This window comes from Scheffersomyces coipomensis, assembly GCF_036884675.1.
Source record: "Scheffersomyces coipomensis strain NRRL Y-17651 chromosome Unknown DFJ63scaffold_3, whole genome shotgun sequence".
Lineage (NCBI taxonomy): Eukaryota > Fungi > Ascomycota > Pichiomycetes > Serinales > Debaryomycetaceae > Scheffersomyces > Scheffersomyces coipomensis.
The window spans coordinates 966,586-989,034 of NW_027042894.1; the positions used below are offsets into that span (position 1 = coordinate 966,586).

Sequence of the window (22,449 nt, forward strand, 5' to 3'; positions counted from 1 at the left end):
TTTAATTGTTTTAAGTTTAATATCAATTGTTTCTTATTATTCAATCTCAATTGATCATTTATAAAGGCTCATAGATACACTCATAGATCATATATCAACGTTTATTACATAGATTATCAATTCCTCGTTTTGTCTTGTCTTGTCTCATCAATTTTCTAAATTATCACAGGGAAAAAAGTTACTAGTCAAATGATTTCAATAGTTAGATCACCATTGATCAAATCATCCATCAGATCATTGTACAATCCCATCGTATCCAAGTCATCATCATCATCTACATCTTATGCTCGTCAATTCAGTTCCAGTCAATTGCATTTAAACAATAACTTGGCGTTTGTGTTTGATATTGATGGTGTGCTTATAAGAGGTGAACAAGCTATTCCAAATGCTAAATCAGCATTAGATTTATTAAATCAACATAAAGTCCCCTTTATATTATTAACTAATGGTGGAGGGGTTCCTGAAGCTGATCGTGTTGAATTCATAAGTTCAGTATTGGATTTCCAAATTAGTCCCTTACAAATAGTTCAAAGTCATACTCCCATGAAAGCTTTAGCTCATAAACATGCTTATGATCGTGTCTTGGTAGTTGGGGGTCCTGGGGATAGTGCAAGACATTGTGCTTTAGGTTATGGTTTCCAAGATGTGGTTATGCCTATTGATTTAGTAAGAGCCAATCCTGCTATTTCTCCTCATCATAGATATACTCAAGAAGAATTTGATCTTTATTCTTTAGATCCAAATCAAACTCATTTAGATAAACCAATTGAAGCTATCTTAGTATTTAATGATCCAAGAGATATGACAACTGATATTCAAATTGTAAGTGATTTATTAAATTCAAATCATGGTATAATTGGTACTAAAAGAAAAATTGAAAATTTAAAACATAGAGAAGATCCTTCTATACCAATTATTTTTAGTAATAATGATTTCTTATGGGCTAATGATTATAATTTACCAAGATTTGGTCAAGGAGCATTTAGAATCATTGTTGAAGAATTATATAAACATACCAATCAATTAAAACCTTCTCAACATTTACATTCCATTGTCATGGGTAAACCATTTAAAATTCAATATGATTATGCTCATCATGTTTTAATTGATTGGAGACAAAAATTACTTGCTGATGAAGTTAATAGTACTGAACAAATCTTACCTAATTTAGGTGAATCACCAAGAAGTTCTCCATTTGATAAAATTTATATGATTGGAGATAATCCTGAATCTGATATTAAAGGAGGTAATGAAAATGGTTTAGAAACTGCCTTGGTTAGAACTGGGGTTTTCAGGGATGAAGAATATGATTCAATTGTTGCAAAACCAACCGTGGGAGTATTTGATGATGTATATGAATCAGTTACAACCATTTTAGAAAAACATGAAGTAATTTAAAAGTGGATATATATCAATGCTATATTGAAATAAATAAATTTAATTTTAAGTTGGTCTAACTCGGTTATGTTTTCAATTAGAGGTGAAATATATAAAGGCGACCAAATTTGGATATAAAAAATAAAGAAAAGAAAGAATTATGGAACGATAAGTCATATGTATTTGAAACGAACTAATGGTAAATCCTCATCTCATCAAGCTTAATTCAACTGTTGTATCCCACCTCCGTAACTATTACCATAGTTTATTTTCTACTGTACCCTTTCATCACTACAAATTCTTCATTTTTAATTAATTTTTTGTTTATAATTTTGTTTTTGTTTTTGTTACTTTATGTTATTTAGCACCCATTTGAATGATAAACAAAAATAACATATGCTAGTTTAATATAAATATTATCTTATGTAGATGAATCTATTATTATGAAAAATACGATGCGAATCAAGATTCTACAATAGAATTAGAATAAAAATCAGTTGATTTATACATGAGATCGACAATGTCTACTCGATACGATCGAAGCTAAACTCATTGAAATTTATGTGATGGAAGCTATCCCCCATTGATAATCATACCACATTAAACTTTACAAACCATAAAACTTTATAGCCCTGAGTTTTACTTTATTATTTAGTGTTTGTTTTGCAATCTTCATTCCAATTTGTGTTTTTTCTGACACTTTAGGAATATTTTTGTCTTCGTAATTCAAAAAAAATCCTTATTTCAGAAAATCTTAATTAATGCACAAAATCGAGAGGTACATGATGGTGAGTATAGAAAAAGTTATATTGTCCCGAGAGGTACTCATTATGGTTTATTTTTTAAGATTTGTTTTTTATTTTTTTTGCGCTTTTCTATTTTTTGATTTTTGTCTTCATTTTTTAAAATCTGACATTTTATGTTTCGTAGCCTAAATATAGTAAAAAAATAAAATAAAAAAAATTAAATAAAAAAAAATAAAATAAAGCAAAAAAAAACTTTTAAATGGTCAAAAAAAGACAAAATCTTAAAAAGGATGAAAGTGTCTGATTAAAAACAGACAAAATGTTTTTACCGTGAGGGGCGGGCAACTATATCATACAAGTGGTATAATTAACTAAGAGTTATGAAACTTAAACATACTTTTGTTTTGCAGATGAACCTAACATTCAGGATAGAGCCTTTTCGAAACCAAAAAAGATTTTTTAACTTTGGGAACAAATAAAAAAAAAAAATCCAACTTGTTTTATTCTTATTCTGTTGATGCATCTTCTCCTCTTCACTAGGGTCGTCGATTACACTCGATTGTTGCAATAACAACGATTTCCATATATTTGCTGCAAAGGCGATATCGAACTGAAGATTTCTTTTTTCAAAAACTCTAATCACTCTTCTCCACCAATAAGAATTGTTGGGTTTAGTCTACTGGGAATATATAAATCACGTACAGAAAGATCTGATCTGTACCGTTTATCATTTATTCTATTTAATTATTTTGCTACAAAAAACAGCTTTTTTTTTCTAGCCACATAGTCTAGCAACCTAAGAAAAATGAGAATGGTAATTTTAGGCATTAGACTTCTCAAAAACGGCATTCATTTTTGTTTTAAGAAATTGTTACCGATATTATAACAATTAAATACCAGACAACGTAAATTAAAAAGGTTATTAATTTTGAGGCTGGGAAAGTTAACACGACCAACCACACTTTATATAAGATTAACATTCTCAATTAATATTTAATGATGATTTTACCTTTTTGTTTTTAGAAAATTTTGTTTTGTTCTTACTGCAGCAAAGGTAAGGTAAGGTAAATATAGTGTAACTAAGTTTTTATTATATTACAAACCTCAATAAATTGTAGGATAACCAAAAGGAATGCAGGCAAGAAAAATATTTTTGTAGGTTAGGGTTGTGTTAGTTTCATTAAAGTTTAACCATTTCTGTTTTAGTAGAGTAAAATACCACTTCTACCAGACAAAAATAAATTCAATTAAATAACCAACTTTCTTTGCCTAATATCATTTCTTGCCTTATTGTCTGCCTTACTGTCTGCCTCTACATTATGGACATCGCAATACTACACTTCAAAATGAAAAGCGTTGCCAAACATAAACTAGCATACTTAGTCCTTTATCCTGCACATAGCGTAGATACGCTGTCCGTTTTTGATTGTTCTAAATTAAAAAGGGCAATGGAAAACATAATTATGATCTGATCAAAAAAATTCAATTTGTGGATTTTTGAGGCTATAATGCATTTGTTACGGTTTAGAGTTAATTGTTACAAGATGGAATGAAATTAACAGATATTTTAATTAAATAATTTGATTGTCAAAGTTAATTCCTCCTTCTATATGCTTGAGGTGAAAGATTGTTTGCAAACCTTAACTTCGCATCTATGAATTATTATTTTTTTGATTTTTTCACCTTACTAAATATTGTTTGAAATCGAACAATTCATAGCGATCATCGATCCTAGATGTCTTCACTATTAAATTCTTTTCACAAGAATCTCATCTTACAGTCATATGTTTATTCCATGACATTCCTTAGATGAGAAATTTCAACACTTCTATTTATTTCTTTAGCTTAATAAATTTCATCCTCTGACCATTGTTGCCCTTATAGACAGCACTTACATTATCTTGCAGTAACAAATAGCTAAAAGAGTGAATCTTTCAAAGGGATATATGACAGTTAGTGTCTCCCCTACGTAAATCCGTTTAGATTGAAGATGACACATGTCACAAATTACCAATGACTCTTAATGAAAGATACCTGTTCATTTACATATCTCTCTCATTATTTATTGATTTTCCATAGCCAAGAGAATCGAAAGATCCATGCGTGTGACGATGCACGGGAAGAATTACCTGTCCCAAACAGGAAAACGGACACTTTTACCAATTCTACTTACTGCACATTTTGGTTTGCATAAAAGGATTTGGGTCGCTAACGTGCATAGAATTTTTGTCTGATGTCTCACGCCTCACTTTCTGGGCAAGACAAAAAAACTTTTTAATCAACTAGGCTGCTATATTTGAAAAATGCATTATCACGCCCTGAACTATCATTGAGAATTTTTGTCTGATATATTCTAAACCTATTTTATATAGCAATTTATGAGGATTGTCAAAGCATTGAATAGTAGTATTATGCAATATGATGGTAAATTATGCTTGTAAACCCTTCTAGAATACTTTCATGTGTTAGTGCTTAAATTTGAGAAATGTAGGCAATCTTTTTTTTTTCAAAGTCTAGCATATGCGCATTTAGCTCTTGACATTAATAGAACGATATTAGCGTCTGGCACAATTCCCACTTTTATCATTATTTTAGAAAGTAATTGAGATCCCCGTTTACTTTACTTATTGAAAAAAGACTGCAAAATCATAGCGCCACAAAGTAGCACCATGTTTCAAATAAACCCGATAAACGCCGAAGTATAATGGACAAGAAAGCTTTAGACTCTTACGAGAGAGATATTAATGATTTTGCAAAAACGACTTTAATGACAACGTAAATTAGTTGAAATGGTTATAAACTGCATTTAGGTTTTAATAAGGCGCGGAAAGATGAGATTTAGATTATAAAACAACGTAGAATCATGGATTCCTATTTTAGCAAGCTTACAAAGTAGTAACTATTTGGAATGAGTCGATTGCATAGGAATGGGCAAATTTCCTAGCCTTTGCACTTAGCTTGTATGGTATGTCTTCTTCACTCAGTCCTGTGAAGCTATTGATGAAATGTTAAGATGCAATAATGGGATGTTGTGAAAACAAATTGATAAGGGGTCTGGATTTTCTTCTAATTTTTTAGTGATTCTCGATTTTCTCCTTTTGGAAGAATGTACGAGAAATTCGGTCACATCCGTTTAAGAGGTGCATATGACTAGATAAATTTTACAAATCAAATGTCGCACCTGTAGAATCCGGATAGAAAAAATCATCCCCTACCATCCCTCCCTAGCTTAGTTTTACTCTCTCACTAATTTTATCGCTACAGTTTTCTTGAGTACAAAAAATATTGGATAAAGCTGCTAAATGCTGAATTCACTAATAAAAGAGATACCAAAGGGAAATCAGATTAAAGTAGTTTGGAAATATATCGATCAAAAGAGTGAATGAAGTTTTCAATAAAAAATCTGGCTAGTGAATTTCAGGATTGAAAACTACCTTAATTCATTTTATAAAGTTTAGCTGTCAACTACTGAATTCAATGCTCCATGGGAATACAAATACATATAGTACTCGAAATATTTTGAAATGTAAGCATTAAATTAAAATGCTTTACAGGAAGTGTTCGTTTGGAATATTTGATTTCTACAACACAAAAGTAACTAACATCAACATATTGAAATCTTGAATCTACTAATGTTGAAATGTTCCTGATTACTGCCACTGTTGTCTGTTTAGGGTGATTGTGCTAGATTTTCAATGTTTAAAGTTAAACTTGTACGTCATATTAAATGTTGAAACATTACTCGATTTCTTAATACAAGAATCTTTGTATAATATTACGAAAATATCAATGTTCACGAATTGCTATGTGATTATCTCTTGCTCTTCTTGACTTCACGGTCGTCGCGCTTAGTTTGCTGACCAGAAATTATAATTAAAAGCTTCTAATAGTTTTAGTTCAAGACTACAAAATTATCGAACTTTCCTTATGCACAGTCCAATAAATAGCTTGTGCGCTACCAGCAGTGTAAGTTAGTTCAATTTCCATGCGGCACTCACTTTTCCTAATTCGTAAATTTCTCAGAAGAAAAAGTTTGAACAAATTTCACAAATAATTCTATTTCGTGCAATAATTTTAATTTCTAATGCTTTTCCGTCTCCTCTAAAAAGGAGTGAATACAACATCTGCAAACTTCCAATGGAAAGATATAAATAGAATAATAAAGAAATGGTACAGAACAAAACAAGTCCAAGCGATCAATAAAGATTCAGAGGCATTGATGTTTTCGTTAAAGGACGCCTCAGTTATCTCTTTGTATTGTAAATATAATTGTATTGTAAACACAACTGGAGCTTGTGAAATTTGTGTTTCTTTTGTTGTTGTTGTTGTTGATATTAAGTTTCTCGTACTTTGGCAACTCCAAATAACATAAGTTAATGTGTATGCGTCTGCAAATTCAAAACTTTTAATAAATTTTGATGAATAATGAACAAAAGTGCGTTTACGGTGAATAGCGGTAATTCGTTTCCCCTAATTTTTCTTGAAGGAAGCTACTACTTCCAGGTCTTTTGATTAATTTCATATGTGAATTGCTAATAGCGAAGTCTTTCTTTGCTCTGCCTCAATACCACTCGAAAGCTAACTCTTTATGAAAATTAGGCAATTCTGTTCTACTAAATCTTGCTATGTTACACTTCTTTCTCTGATTCATACAATATAAGGGTCCGTTGACTTTAACTTTCTAAATGAACCTAATTTATTTTCAGGACCCTGTATGATCTTTCATCCCTTGTTCTTGAAGACCCTATTTCCGTTGCTCAGAGCATAACAATGATATCTATCATCAAAGCTTATTGTTGTGAAGCTCATTCGATAAGGTTTCAACTTTTATTAATTCACTTAACATTAAGGCTAGAATTTGCAGATGCAAACATGGGGGTGATCTTGTGCATAACACTTCATGTGCTACCAATGAAAAAGAAATAATAAAATACGGAAGCGGCTTCTACCTGTGCCACGTTATGTTTACTTTGAGTAAAACCGATCGACTCACAAATTCGCTTTTGGTATACCTCTGATTGACTTGCACTAGTACTCACTCTACCCCATATATATAGAAAAACTTTTATTGGAAGTAACAGGTTAGGAACTACACAAATGTAATAATAATAATAATAATAGTAAATAATAGTAATAATAATAGAAAATAAGTGAATTAAATCGAAAATAAAAGGTTTGATCAAATCTATAAAGCAGAATAAGTGAAAGAAAAATGCACTCTCTAATTTCAATACAAAAGATTTAAAAAACTTGTGAGACTGCAAAATAAAACGAACCAGATAGAAAAATTAAATAAAAAGACCAACAAAAACGTTTACTAGAAACCTTCCCTTTGCTTTCTATATCTCTCTATTTTATGGGTATAACTAACCGAAAAATTAATAGAATATTCTTGATATTCAAATAAATACAATGCCCATAAACAATGTGGCAATAAATGAAATAGATAATAACAACGGACTTATACTCAAGCTACTACCAGAACCTTCATATGCATCATATGGTGGGATGCTGGTGGCACTAGATGAAGTACTTCCCGAAGGCACCACTATCACTGCTGGGGGTATAGTTGAAGTGGTAAACTCAGCGGCAATAGTTGAAGAGCCAATAATAGATGTTATTGTTCTAGTTCCACCATTCACACTGCTAACTATAACAGCAGCTGTTTGTGTGCATGGGACACCCACTGTGTCTGTAGTAATAATAGTCGTAGTATACGTGTGATCTTCTCCACCAGAAACAATTGAAGTAGTTTCATATATTTCTCCTTCTGCATTAGTACTGACAATAACAACTCCTGTTTCAGTACAAGGAACTCCAACAGTATCCGTAGTAATGATAGTCGTAGTATAAGTGTAATCTTCGAATCCAGAAATAATCGAAGTAGTTTCAGAAACTACTCCTTCGGTGTCAGTACTGATTATCACAACTCCAGTTTCGGTGCAAGGAACTCCCACAGTATCCGTTGTAACAATTGTTGTGGTGTATGATGTTACATCATCACTGCTGCACCAAGAAGTGACTGTAAGTGTAACGCTTTCTGAAGTGGTAACAATAACGACTCCCGTCTTTGTCTCAGTTCCAACAGTTGATGTAATAGTGGTTGGTTCAACTGGTGTTTCAACAACAACAGTAACTCCATCACTTCCACTTTCAGTAATAGTGGTAGTGAATGATCCGGTCCATGCAGTAGTAATAGTGGTTGTTGGCTCACTTGGTGGCGTTTCAACAACAACTGTAATAACATTAGTACCACTTTCAGTAATAGTCGTAGTGTACGATCCAGTCCAAACCGTTGTAATAGTAGTGGTTGGTTCAACTGGTGTTTCAACAACAACAGTAACTCCATCACTTCCACTTTCAGTAATAGTGGTAGTGAATGATCCGGTCCATGCAGTTGTAATAGTAGTTGTTGGCTCACTTGGTGGCGTTTCAACAACAACCGTAATAACGTCACTTCCACTTTCAGTAATAGTAGTAGTGTACGATCCAGTCCAAACCGTTGTAATAGTAGTGGTTGGTTCAACTGGTGTTTCAACAACAACAGTAACTCCATCACTTCCACTTTCAGTAATAGTGGTAGTGAATGATCCGGTCCATGCAGTTGTAATAGTAGTTGTTGGCTCACTTGGTGGCGTTTCAACAACAACTGTAATAACATTAGTACCACTTTCAGTAATAGTAGTAGTGTACGATCCAGTCCAAACAGTGGTAATAGTAGTGGTTGGTTCAACTGGTGTTTCAACAACAACAGTAACTCCATCACTTCCACTTTCAGTAATCGTTGTAGTATCAGATCCAGTCCAACTAGTCGTAATAGTAGTAGTAGGAGGTTCGACGTAAGAGGTTGCTTCCAAACTAGTACTGAAAACAATAGAACTGTTAAAAAATCCACTAAATGATGAACTAATAACACTTGGATAAACAGGGGTTTCAACAACCACAGTAATAGTATCTGATCCACTTTCAGTAATGGTAGTCGTATATGATCCAGTCCAACTAGTAGTGAAAGTAGTGGTTGGTTCAATTGGAGTTTCAATAACAACTGTTACAGTATCTGATCCACTTTCAGTAATAGTAGTAGTACCAGATCCAGTCCAAACAGTTGTAATAGTAGTGGTAGGTTCAACTGGTGTTTCGATAACAACAGTCACTACATCACTTCCACTTTCAGTAATAGTAGTAGTGAATGATCCAGTCCATGATGTGGTTATACTAGTTGTTGGCTCACTTGGTGGCGTTTCAACAACAACTGTAATAACATTAGTACCACTTTCAGTAATAGTCGTAGTGTATGAACCAGTCCAAACAGTGGTAATAGTAGTGGTTGGTTCAACTGGTGTTTCAACAACAACAGTAACTCCATCACTTCCACTTTCAGTAATCGTTGTAGTATCAGATCCAGTCCAACTGGTGGTAATTGTAGTAGTTGGAGGTTCAACATACGATGTAGCTTCCAAACTAGTACTAAACGAACTTGGTTCAATTGGAGTTTCAATAACAACTGTGACAGTATCGCTACCTGATTCAGTAATAGTAGTAGTACCAGATCCAGTCCAACTAGTAGTGATAGTAGTGGTTGGTTCAATTGGAGTTTCAATAACAACTGTGACAATATCGCTACCTGATTCAGTAATAGTAGTGGTACCAGATCCAGTCCAACTAGTAGTAATAGTAGTGGTTGGTTCAATTGGAGTTTCAATAACAACTGTGACAGTATCTGATCCACTTTCAGTAATAGTAGTAGTACCAGATCCAGTCCAACTAGTGGTGATTGTGGTGGTTGGTTCAATTGGAGTTTCAATAACAACTGTGACAGTATCGCTACCTGATTCAGTAATAGTAGTGGTACCAGATCCAGTCCAACTAGTAGTAATAGTAGTGGTTGGTTCAATTGGAGTTTCAATAACAACTGTGACAGTATCGCTACCTGATTCAGTAATAGTAGTAGTACCAGATCCAGTCCAACTAGTGGTGATTGTGGTGGTTGGTTCAATTGGAGTTTCAATAACAACTGTGACAGTATCTGATCCACTTTCAGTAATAGTAGTAGTACCAGAACCGGTCCAACTAGTAGTAATAGTGGTGGTTGGTTCAATTGGAGTTTCAATAACAACTGTGACAGTATCGCTACCTGATTCAGTAATAGTAGTAGTACCAGAACCGGTCCAACTAGTAGTGATAGTAGTGGTTGGTTCAATTGGAGTTTCAATAACAACTGTGACAGTATCTGATCCACTTTCAGTAATAGTAGTAGTACCAGAACCGGTCCAACTAGTAGTAATAGTGGTGGTTGGTTCAATTGGAGTTTCAATAACAACTGTGACAGTATCGCTACCTGATTCAGTAATAGTAGTAGTACCAGATCCAGTCCAACTAGTGGTGATTGTGGTGGTTGGTTCAATTGGAGTTTCAATAACAACTGTGACAGTATCGCTACCTGATTCAGTAATAGTAGTGGTACCAGATCCAGTCCAACTAGTAGTAATAGTGGTGGTTGGTTCAATTGGAGTTTCAATAACAACTGTGACAGTATCGCTACCTGATTCAGTAATAGTAGTGGTACCAGATCCAGTCCAACTAGTAGTAATAGTAGTGGTTGGTTCAATTGGAGTTTCAATAACAACTGTGACAGTATCTGATCCACTTTCAGTAATAGTAGTAGTACCAGATCCAGTCCAACTAGTAGTGATAGTAGTGGTTGGTTCAATTGGAGTTTCAATAACAACTGTGACAGTATCTGATCCACTTTCAGTAATAGTAGTAGTACCAGATCCAGTCCAACTAGTGGTGATTGTGGTGGTTGGTTCAATTGGAGTTTCAATAACAACTGTGACAATATCGCTACCTGATTCAGTAATAGTAGTGGTACCAGATCCAGTCCAACTAGTAGTAATAGTAGTGGTTGGTTCAATTGGAGTTTCAATAACAACTGTGACAGTATCGCTACCTGATTCAGTAATAGTAGTAGTACCAGATCCAGTCCAACTAGTAGTGATAGTAGTGGTTGGTTCAATTGGAGTTTCAATAACAACTGTGACAGTATCTGATCCACTTTCAGTAATAGTAGTAGTACCAGAACCGGTCCAACTAGTAGTGATAGTAGTGGTTGGTTCAATTGGAGTTTCAACAACTACTGTTTCAGTTAATCCGTTACCAGATTCAGTTATTGTTGTTGTGTATGATCCTGTCCAACTTTCGGTGGTGGTGGTGGTAGTATAAACTGGGGTTTCGACAATTACGGTGACGGTATCGGTTCCTGATTCAGTAATAGTAGTGGTATTGGTACCTGTCCAACTGGTAGTTATGGTGGTGGTTGGTTCAATTGGTGTTTCAACAAGAACAGTTTCAGTTAATCCGTTACCAGGTTCAGTTATAGTTGTTGTGTATGATCCTGTCCATGTGTCGGTGGTAGTGGTAGTAGTATAAACTGGGGTTTCGACTAGCACAGTAATAGTGTCAGTTCCAGACTCAGTGATAGTAGTTGTATCGGTACCTGTCCAGCTGGTAGTGATAGTAGTAGTTGCTTCTGGTGTCTCTACGAGGACTGTTTCTTCAGTTCCTGTATCTGGAAGTGTTGTTGTAGATGTGAAGGAACCTGTCCAAACAGTGGTAATGGTAGTGGTTGAAACAGCGGTGGTAGGCGCAGCTGGAACCATTTCACATTGTATACACTCGCTATGAGTGGTGGACTCATCAGGAACAGGACCATTGTAAATAACTGCACCAGCTACAACATCAGTAACAACCCCAGATATTTGTGCACTCGTTACTTCGAAATCTGAAGCATTGTAACCATAACCAATAACGAACGCTTGAGAATCACCACCTGAATATAATGTGAGAGTATCCCCAATATAAGTATAGTAAGTTCCACTTGGCAGTGATTGAGTTAAACTGGTAGTTAAACCAAGGGAATTACCATTACCAAATCCAGCAACTGGAATAGGGGGGTTTGGATCCGAGCTACTAGCTGGAGCAATTCTAACACTAGATGTCTTATCGACCATGTAAATAGTTTGATTAATAAGAGGAGTTGTTGAAGAAACATCAACAAGATATGAATTATTATTCAATGTTATACAACCGGGACCAATCATGGTATCAAGAACAGGGAAAGTGGTATAATACATACAAATATTACCAGTATTTGTCAAATAACCATCGGTAGCTTCAAGTTGTAAAGTTTCAACATTTGGAGTAACATTTTGTTGAAATACCAACAAACCAGAATTGGTCCAACTAGCAGCATTAATTTGAAAATTATTGGAAGTTGCTGTATTACCTCCCATAAATATTTGACCTGAATTATCGAATGTAGTGGCTGAAATTATGAATGAGTTAATTCCGGTATTTGCTAACCCATTGAAAGCGATGGTACCAGCATTATTTATAAGATTACCACTTGCAAGACTGAATGATACTCCAGATGTTGCTCCCGCCGTTCCAGTGACATAAAATCCTGCATTGCTTTCGACATCTAATGATCCCGGGAGGGTATTTGTAAGATAATTAAATTGTGACCAGTATGCTCCTGAGTCAATAGTAACATCACCACTATAATTCGGACTCGAATTGGTTGTACTACCTGTGGTAACAGTATTCAGAGTAATAACAGTGGAGTTTGCAAGCTTAAGCAACAGTATTAAAACCACTGCCAAATAGTTGAAAAATATCATTTGGCGAGATTTGAATTAGGCTGTAAAACTTTTTGATTAAGGGTAACAATTGGAAAAAGGGAGAACCTTTTGCTATATCTTCGACTTCATCTGACTTATATATACATTCAAATGCATAATTTGTAGAATCTTGAAAAGTATGACAATCTATATTTTTTAATTTATGTTTTATCTTTATTTCATTGCAGGTTTTCCTTGAGTTTGTAATATAACAACCATAGGGAGATCTGGAACATGCCAACGCAAATATAAGCCGTATCTTTGCACTATGACGCCACGAATAATGTAGCGAATGTAAGTAGGAATTCGATTGATAATTTCTATTCTAGTTTATTTTTCAGCTCATGCTAAAAGGTGATTGAATATCCCAATTTAGAATTATTTTCGCAAACTGGAGCTGCAGTACCATCAAACCGAACAAAAAAATAAAAAAAAATGGAATAAAAAATATTTTTTTTTTCATGCAAGTCTATTTTATTTTCTTTAGAGCAATTTCATACAAAGTGAATGCGTCTAAACAGCAGTAGTAGCAGTCGTCAACTAAGGTAGAAAGTCATATGACATTGACGATTAGTAGCAAGTAGAAGCTATATTTCAAATTCTATGCGTCAACATTGAATTATTTTTGTTTTAAATGCTCGGTTACGAAATGAATGGAATAGGAGCCGTCAAGTGAGACGCAAATGAAGTGAAGGGAGGAGGGAAGGAAGGAAGGAAGAAATAAGGTTGATCCATAGATTATCGGTTGCAATAACGGTTTCTTATGCCTTGGTTAAGGATTGGCTAGTAGATAGTTCGAACCTGTGAGGGAATACCCTCACCCAGAGCTTCTAACTCGATTTAAAGATCCACGCAATATTAGCGTCTTCGGATCGCAAAATAGCTCTCGTTAAACACCGGAACATAGTTAGTTTAGGTTAGGGTGAAAAAATTTAGCTTAGTATTTCGCTTGGGACTCATTTCAGGATGCTGCAGGGTTTAGTTTCTTAAGTTTTCCAGAAATTTCAAGTATGCATAGTTTAAATATGAAGTGTGAAAAATATTCTAATTCTAGTAAATAAACTCTATCCTTGTGAGTGAACTCTATGAATTAACCTAAATATAGGTAAAAAGGTAAAAAGGTAAAAGATAAATGCAGGGAGTGCTAATGCGCCAGTTTGTCAACTTCCTATTATGTTATAAACCTATCCGTAATCATATTCATAATGTTTGTTATTGTCTTGTTTGTTTGTTATTGTTGTTGATATAATGATGTATCATAAGCAAATTTCATTAACTCATGTGAAGACATAGTTTTGTTTGCACTTTTGTACGAATTATTGATCGATACGAATGAACCATTGTGGATTGAATTCCAAAAGGAGAATCGTAATTGCTATCTTTTCCAATCATTTTATTTTGAATTTTAACCAAAGTTTTATTTTTTATTTTATTTTATTTCTCACGTCTTTGAAATTTTCCAGTTTATTTTTTTTTTATTTCTCGTGCTTCCAGTTTTAGGATTTGCGAATTTCGGCTAATTAAGTCTATGGTATAGGCTTCGTAATATATACAATGTAACAAAAGAACCATTTTGTGATTCTAGGAGACGTAAATCCAAACTGAAGGCTTGATATTTAGAATTAAACTATTGACTTTTTAATTAACTTAACTTAACTTAACTTAACTTAACTTAACCTAAGTTAATTTAGTTTAATTTAATTTAATTTAAATTAGGGCAAGAATATACATAATCAAGAAGCTTCTATTGTGAAAACAATAGATACCATTGTTAGATATAGGGGTCTTCAATGATATTGAAAGAATACAACTAAAGCTCTAGAACAATTACAATTGAACAGGGTTCAGGGATCTTCCTCTCCACTTCAAACTACATGTGAGTTTAGTTTTTGAATTTAGGTTAACAACCAACCAGGAATAGGAAATATTTAAACTCTGTTTTGTGATTGTTCAAAAAAAGCATTGATCGGTTGTTAACTGTATCCTTTTATTACATGGATTTATCCAGGATAAAGGTTATTTGGAAGAGGGGGAGAGGAGGGTCAAAGCATTATCAATGCTAGATATATTTTATAAAGTATTAAGCTTCAAGTACTAAAAAATGAACTAAAGGGATTGTGATAAAAAATAAATTCAATGAGGCGCTATGATACCAAAAATAAATCAAAAGTGCTTGGTTTCAATATTTATTTTACAAGGTTTTAAAATTCACACACTTTAACTGCGTCTTCAAGGTTGTCATAAACAGGTATTAATAGGTCTGTGATAAATAATAATAACAATAACATGAAAGTTAAACAAGAAGAGGCTGTAGTTTGTTTTATAGAAGAGGTCAATTACGAAAAAGAATCATCATATATAGAATTATATATGAAATTCTAAGTTTTTCTCCTATATTTTAAAAATCCCATAGCCATTTATCTGTTGTTTATTATTAGAATATACAGTATTTTTGGATTTACAATGAGTAATTGATTGAAAGCTTTTATTTTTAGAAGGACTCCGAATAGTTTCCTGCATGATTGCTTTTGTTTATTGTTTTGTTTGTGACATAAAACTTTCTTTACCTGTAATCAACGCATAGAAGGCTTGCTTACACATACGAGCATACAAGACATTGAACCTGTACCTAAATCATATAGTTCAATTAATAATATTTTTCACGTGGATTCAATATCCGTAGACGATTTGATAAATTTAACTTTTATAAAGGGATTTAGCGCATAAAGCATTAAATTTTAGTATTTACACCCTTTATTGAAAAAAGCTTAATTCATAGGAAGGGTCTTATATTACTATGGTAATTTTCATATTCAACTGTACAACAGATGAATCTAAGTTTCAACGGATTCCGCAAGTCAACTTGATTATCTGAACATGGTATGCATACTATTTAACATAATTTGTTTTCTTTGTTTGTTTACGAACTATATTTCATCACTGTTAAAAAAGAGGGAAATATGACAAAAGTGAGTAAAGGCTTCATTTAAGACATGAATTTTCGACCAATGCATAATTCCATTAACTCTAAACTAAAGAAAAAAATTTCTAAACCAATACCATGATGATTTTACATTGTATTTTTACTAGTAACTTTGCTGCTTGTTTCATGTATGTATTGTTGACATTCAAAAAAATAAAATCTATAAAGGTAGCCCTAACAACAAGTAGAACTTTGATTCCTCGCTCCCCCCCCTGGTTATTTTTCCGAAGGCTATTGCATGGGTTAAATTTATAACCATTATTTTATAGAACCAAATATGAAAGGCTCTATCATACGATATAACAAGGGTAATTCTATTTAGTACCCGAATAAAAAATAATGATAAATTTGCATAATACCCTAAAAAATGTATATTTTATAGTATGATTTTAATGTATACATATGAAATTTTGGTGATGCTAAAGAACACGGACTGCATGTATGTCATCACTAATTCAGCCGCCTAAAGACGAATTCGGTTTTTAGGGCTTGTTGCGTGCAGGATAGAAGCTCTGCTTCTGTATGTGGGAACTTATCCGGTTCCAAATGCGGTCTCACTCCAGAACAAAATTATGCGAAACTTTGCCATACCAGATTTTGAATTCTAAGTATTCATTCCTTTACATCTTTTTTAACCAATAACAACAAAGATGATATCAACTAATAGTGGAGTAGAAAATAAAGTTATTGGTATTATTGTAACCCCAAAGTTGGAGTGCCCAACTCTGTTTTCTAGTCTGTAAAAACTCCATTTTACTTCATAAAAAAAACCTTTTACCCATAATTAGGGCCATTACGATTTCCTTCTGTGATGACCTTTTTATTCTATTTGAATATATATCATCTTACTTCCATTAAAATCTCAGTATATGAATGGACAAAAAGAGAAATGAAAACAAAGGGCGTTCATAAGACTTGGTACGTGCTACATTTACGAAACAAGAACGGTGAATTATTACCTAGTTATCTTGCGGCTTTTGTAAATCGCCGTAGGAACGCTCCACCGGTATTCCAAGTTGTTATAACCACTACACAAATACCACTGATTCCAAGAATGGCTGTCTTTGGTCTAGACTGTTGAAATTATTTATACTTAGGGACTTATGCTGATGCTAGAAAATTTTTGCTCAATGGAAAAAGAAGCACTTCAAAGAATTTTTCTTTAAAGACCGTCATTTTCCTCTTTTGTTCAGAAACAAGCAAATAACAGTTCTTATCTTCATATCATCCTTTATAATGCCCCATAAAGATCTATATTATTTTATTTGAAAGCAAGATGGTCCGTTTGAGATTATATCTACTCCATAACGGCTAGAATGTTGGCCGAATTTCAAAAATAAATTGTTGGCCGTGTAACCCCGAACTTTTGAAGGCAGCAGACAACAGTGGTTAAGCTCCCAGGCCTACATAAATATCCAGATGATAAGGTTATGGAGATGTGTCCATTGATTTATAATAATGACACATACCGGCTGTTTAGTCTTCGTTAATATGTTACTATATCTGCAATTTTAGCCCACGACAAAAGCCTGATCTACATTATAAATGATCCATTTATGCACTTAACTTCCCATTACGATTTTCATTTCCACAAAATTACAATCACTTTTCTTGGAAACGAATTAGATAATTATAATTAGAAACAGTCAAGTAACTTGAAACATGACAATATTCTACTTTATATTAATGATGAAATGGTTGTCTATAATTATCTATATAAATGAGACTATCATTCTATATTAACGATTACACTTTGCTTTTGTAAAATTTCATGATCTAAATGTAAGAAATTTAATCCCAATATTAAATCAGCCAACAAAGTACAACCTCCATTAATAATAAATCCTACATACAAAAGTTGGTTAGCTGCTAATTTTCCTGTAAATACCGGTCCAATACATCTAGCAAATGTCTTTCCGATGTTAACTATACCCATGACTTTTGTTATCTCCTCTTGAGGCATAATTGAAGTCAATAAAACTTGACGTGGTACTACATCCATTGTCGATGTTGAATAATATAAGACTAATAATACAGCAACCATTGGGAATTTAGATGCACATGCAATCAATAGGAAAAATACTGCCGAAGGAGCTTGGGTAAATAAAATTGCTTTAACTGGGCCTAACAACTTTGCTAAAAATGCTGAAGGCAAAGTCGTTATTGAATCAATCGAATTAGTAATAAAATATAATATTCCTAATCCACTAGCGGTTATTTCAAATGTTTTCTTAAGGTAGTAAATAATCCACGCTGATGGCATGAAACCATATCCAAGAGAATCTAACATGAATATTACTAAAAGCCTTGGTAAATAATACCTTGTAGTAGGAGAAAGTCCAGTAAGATTAATCGATACTCCTTTTATAGCATCATCCTCTTCTTCGTCATCGTCCTCTTCTTCTGTAACACCATTTTCAACGGTCTCGTGATTAATTAAATTACTAGTTTCGTCGACTGATTTGTTTCTATGATAATTAATTTCACATTTTTCACTTAAGAATAACATACAAACAAACTTAAAAGTACCAATAATTGAATAGACTAAAAATACAGCACGATAACACGTCTCGATATCATAATTCAATTGTAAATTCATATAATCGACTAATAAACCACATGATAAAGAACCTAAAGCAGCTCCAATGGTGGCAAATAAGCCGTAAAACGCAAATACTTCTGGACGATGGTTATGAGGAGTTAAATGAGCAATTGAAGCTTCCTCGACTGACTTGAATGGTCCTGTTTCATCACCTGATGGTGAAATGACACCAATTGTGGCAGCTATCAAAAGTAAAATAAAATGTGAACAGAATGTGAATGTAAGTCCCGATACAAACATCATCATGGTACCAATTATCATGACTACTCTTCTTCCAATTTTATCTGCATACCAAGTGAGGAAATAGGATATGATGGTATCACCCACAAGAGTTAATGTCATGAATATTCCGATATTCTCTTGTGACACGCCTAATTCTTCAAGATATAACGTGAGAACTTGATTAGTTAATCCATAACTGGCCATACGGATGAATACAGAAAACCAAAGGATTCGTATATCATTGTTTGATTGCTTTAGAGACTTTATCAAATGCATTTTTAGAATATGGAAGTAATCCAATAATTGAAAAGCTTATATTTTCAATTTTAACAATTCGTATTCGTTTTTTTTTTTGATCATCTTAGAACTACGCGACAGTTTTCAAAAATTTGACTCATCTAAATATTCAGCATAATTGATTGAAACAAAGATAGCAACTTGGTAATAAAATGATCAGAAGTAAACTCTGTATGAGGTGAACATAATCAAATCAGAGCAGTTTATCGCATTAGATTATATTTGCCCTGAGTTTAAATTTCGTAGTGTATGTTGATTAGTGAGAAATGATAGTTATTTTGTTAGCGAGCTCTCAGTAATGTTTAGCGTAAATTTTAGCTAGAGTGAAAAATATATTCCCCCAGGAATTTATATGCTGTCATATGAGATACGACATCCAGATATGAAAGGTGAGACATTTTAATCAAAAATCCTAAAGAAACCTTAAAATTCGCACAATGTAAAAAAATGAGAGGTATTGTCACATTTCGCTTTTTTTTTTGTTGTGTCGCCTTTGAATTATCAATTACTCCACATATAAATCACTGTGGGATTTATTACAACATATCCGAGCATTGCCGTTATGAAAGTGTCTGAAATATGATTTAAAATTAAAACAGGTTAAAACCCGCAAAAAGGCCGAAAATACAAAAGGTGGTATTCATTAGACAAACAGATCACATTTTTCATTTTCCATTTACTTTTCGTATAAAGCATATGCCTTAAATTAAACTTTAAGAGATTTATTTATTCTCTTAATTATCATTCCAAATACTTACTCGAAACTGATAACAATAAGAACAAAAAGAAGCTAGTCAAGTAAATAAAAACTTAGAATTAAAATGTTTCAAATTGGGAAAAACCAAATCAAAGAAAAAATTAAATTAATTAAAAAATAATGTCAGAAAATAATAAAAACGACAAAAATAAAAAAGAGAACAATTAAAATGTCCTGGTCGTGCGTATGAAAATTGTCAGAGGGATTGAAAGATTAAGATTCCATGCATATATTTTTTATTCTTAGAGAAGCAAATCAAATAATTGAAATGATCTTTTTTTTTTTTGTTGTCGTCTTGGAGATTGTAGGAGAAAGATTGATCATTGGTTTTAGAGTTTTTTATACAGAAGTGAACTTCTAACCGATGCATCGATAGTTTATATTTAAGTTGAGCAACTTTTGGTTCTAACCATCAAGAAGCTTTCAGGTGCTCTCTCTCTCGTCATCAAATAATCTTCTTGTTCTTTATCGGTTTTAAAAGGATCATTATGTCCGGCATCCGCGCTCAAAATGTTGTTTTTTTCTCTGGTATCATTATTTTTAAAAATCTACCCACAAATTCTATTAACCGTAACACAATAGAGTTTTCCATGAGGTAAAATTTTCACAAATTATTGTAATTAATTTTACATGATTTTACATTAGATGGTTAAGAATAATACTAACTTACAACTAAAGTTAAGTAGAAGATTTGAATCATGATATTAAAACTTAGGTCAATCGTGATGAGTTGCCTTAAATTTGTTTATGTTTCAGATTATTTTCATCATTGAAGCCTCACTTGTTTTAACTGAAGTCTGCCTACATTAACGGATCTCTCAACCCTTAAGTAAATGCATGCTATTAACTAGCAGATGAATCTCTAAAATCGAATGATCTTTTTCTTACACTAGAAAGGGATATTTTATCTATCGAATGTGTCAGATGAAAGCATTGAAACATACAAATAATATTAAAGCGCATTTCATCTCATATTTCAATCTTTAGTTAATCTGTGCTCGCAGAGTATTTTGCTCTCAATCCAAAAAAAATAGTTGATTGTTTCAAGATATTTTTTTTGGTCAACTAAAAGCAGCACATGAAAAAAAAGGGTATCAACGACTGCTAAAACCAACCAAAAAAAAAACTAATTTAGCCTCAAAAAAAAACAAAAGAATATTTAAGAATAGCTGTCGCAAGATTGTTGTGACCCCCCTCCCCCTGCCATTCAAAGAGATTCTTACATATTATATAGTAATTAGTTTGTAACGTGTGATAAATATAGTATGTATTAAAAATAAAAGATTAAAAAGGTAAATTAAATGGTAGATAATAGAAAGGAAATGGAAAAGGAATAGTAAATCGTCAACTAGGAATAAATAGAACACAAGACAAACATATGCTTCAAGTAATGGTAAATAACAGATATCGCGGTATAGTATAGTATAGTAAAGTATAGTAAAATAAAATAAAAAGAACAATCATAATAATAAAAGACACCAAAAACGTTTTTTAAAAAAGAACAGACAAATTCTCAAAAGTATCTGTGAAATACAACTAGAATAATTAATAAAACACAAACTCTAATGACGAATTAAAGGCATAGAAATATGAGTAGGATAATTTGAATTGGATTCAATATGATGTGTCAATTGAGTAGAAGCAAAGTGTGGGGGATAATGACTGGAGATTGGTGGTGGTAATGGTAAAGAGTTTGTAGCAACTAATGCAGTTGATTGAGGTGGTTGGGGTTGATTACCTGGATAAGCCGAATTTTGTGGACTAGCCATAATTGTTTGAACTTGATGTTGATGATAATCACCTCCTTTAATGGTATTAGAATTCTTTAAACTTTCATTCAATAAATGTTTCTTAATGCTAATTCTTCTACCATTCTTACCTTTACATACCTTATTGTTTAAAACTTCTTCAGCAGCTAATGCAGCACCCTTTCTTTTAACCAATTTAGCATGGAATAATCCACAAGCATTACAAAGAGTACGAACACCCTTTGGGCCTCTTCTCCATTCTGGCGTCTCGGTTGTACCACATCTATGACATTTATTGGTTGGTTTGTTAATAACTTCTGGAACAGCATATTGTGGGTTCATTGACATTGGCGCAGCTTGATAATAGACAGGTTGTGAATAATATTGAGCTTGGCCTTGGACAGGCACAACAGATACACCGTGAGGTTGTTGTACTTGCTGCTGTGGTGGTGCTGGTTGTTGTTGTACTTGTTGATGATGAACTTGAGGAGCAACTGATGGTGATTGTTGAGAAGCTTGTGGAATTATTGGAGATTGATATTGATAATATTGATAATGAGTAGATGGACTAGAACCAGCAGATGAATGACGGTATGGTTGAACGGGTTGTGGTGGTGATATTAATTGAGATTGTGGTGATTGAACTGGGGCTGATGGTGGTGGTAAGGTAGGAGAAGGTAATTTCTGTACTGAACCATTTCCTAATACATAGTTTGATGGAGTAGTGGCTTTTAATGGATATCTGAAAGACGATGCAGAAAGAGTTGGCAATACTCTAGAATCATTTCGTAATCTTGGTGATTGCATATCATTTATTGGAGAACGAGCAGTAAGCTCACTTATAGAAGGTAATCTTACCTGAGTAGTTGGTGCAGAAAATAACATGTTTAAATGACTTTTATTATAGGGATGGTCTATCTTTGATGGCTAAAGCTCTGAACTTGAAATAACAGAATAAATAGTCTATAGTGTATAGATATGAAATGTCTAAGGAATTGTATATGTGAAATGAATAGCTATGATACTTGTAGTGTTGTT

At 33.2% G+C, this 22,449-nt stretch overlaps 4 protein-coding genes across 4 annotated transcripts; 1 reads left to right on the forward strand and 3 right to left on the reverse strand. All coding sequences in view use genetic code 12, as the record gives it.

Moving 5' to 3' along the window:
• Nucleotides 1-189: 189 nt before the first annotated feature.
• Nucleotides 190-1,398, forward strand: DFJ63DRAFT_312626 (uncharacterized protein; the record flags this gene model as incomplete). Its single annotated transcript, XM_064906003.1, has 1 exon — nucleotides 190-1,398. The coding sequence occupies one exon, from the start codon at nucleotides 190-192 to the stop codon at nucleotides 1,396-1,398; it is 1,209 nt and encodes a 402-aa protein (XP_064762632.1).
• A 6,124-nt stretch (nucleotides 1,399-7,522) lies between these two features.
• Nucleotides 7,523-12,802, reverse strand: DFJ63DRAFT_334850 (Hyphally regulated cell wall protein N-terminal-domain-containing protein; the record flags this gene model as incomplete). The annotated part of the gene is made up of 1 exon (XM_064908110.1): nucleotides 7,523-12,802. One exon carries the CDS (start codon nucleotides 12,800-12,802, stop codon nucleotides 7,523-7,525), a length of 5,280 nt encoding a protein of 1,759 aa, XP_064762633.1.
• Nucleotides 12,803-17,514: 4,712 nt separating this feature from the next.
• Nucleotides 17,515-18,885, reverse strand: DFJ63DRAFT_312628 (major facilitator superfamily domain-containing protein; the record flags this gene model as incomplete). Its single annotated transcript, XM_064906004.1, has 1 exon — nucleotides 17,515-18,885. One exon carries the CDS (start codon nucleotides 18,883-18,885, stop codon nucleotides 17,515-17,517), a length of 1,371 nt encoding a protein of 456 aa, XP_064762634.1.
• Nucleotides 18,886-21,225: 2,340 nt separating this feature from the next.
• BRG1 (GATA-type transcription factor BRG1) lies at nucleotides 21,226-22,296 on the reverse strand (the record flags this gene model as incomplete). The annotated part of the gene is made up of 1 exon (XM_064906005.1): nucleotides 21,226-22,296. One exon carries the CDS (start codon nucleotides 22,294-22,296, stop codon nucleotides 21,226-21,228), a length of 1,071 nt encoding a protein of 356 aa, XP_064762635.1.
• Nucleotides 22,297-22,449: the final 153 nt, after the last annotated feature.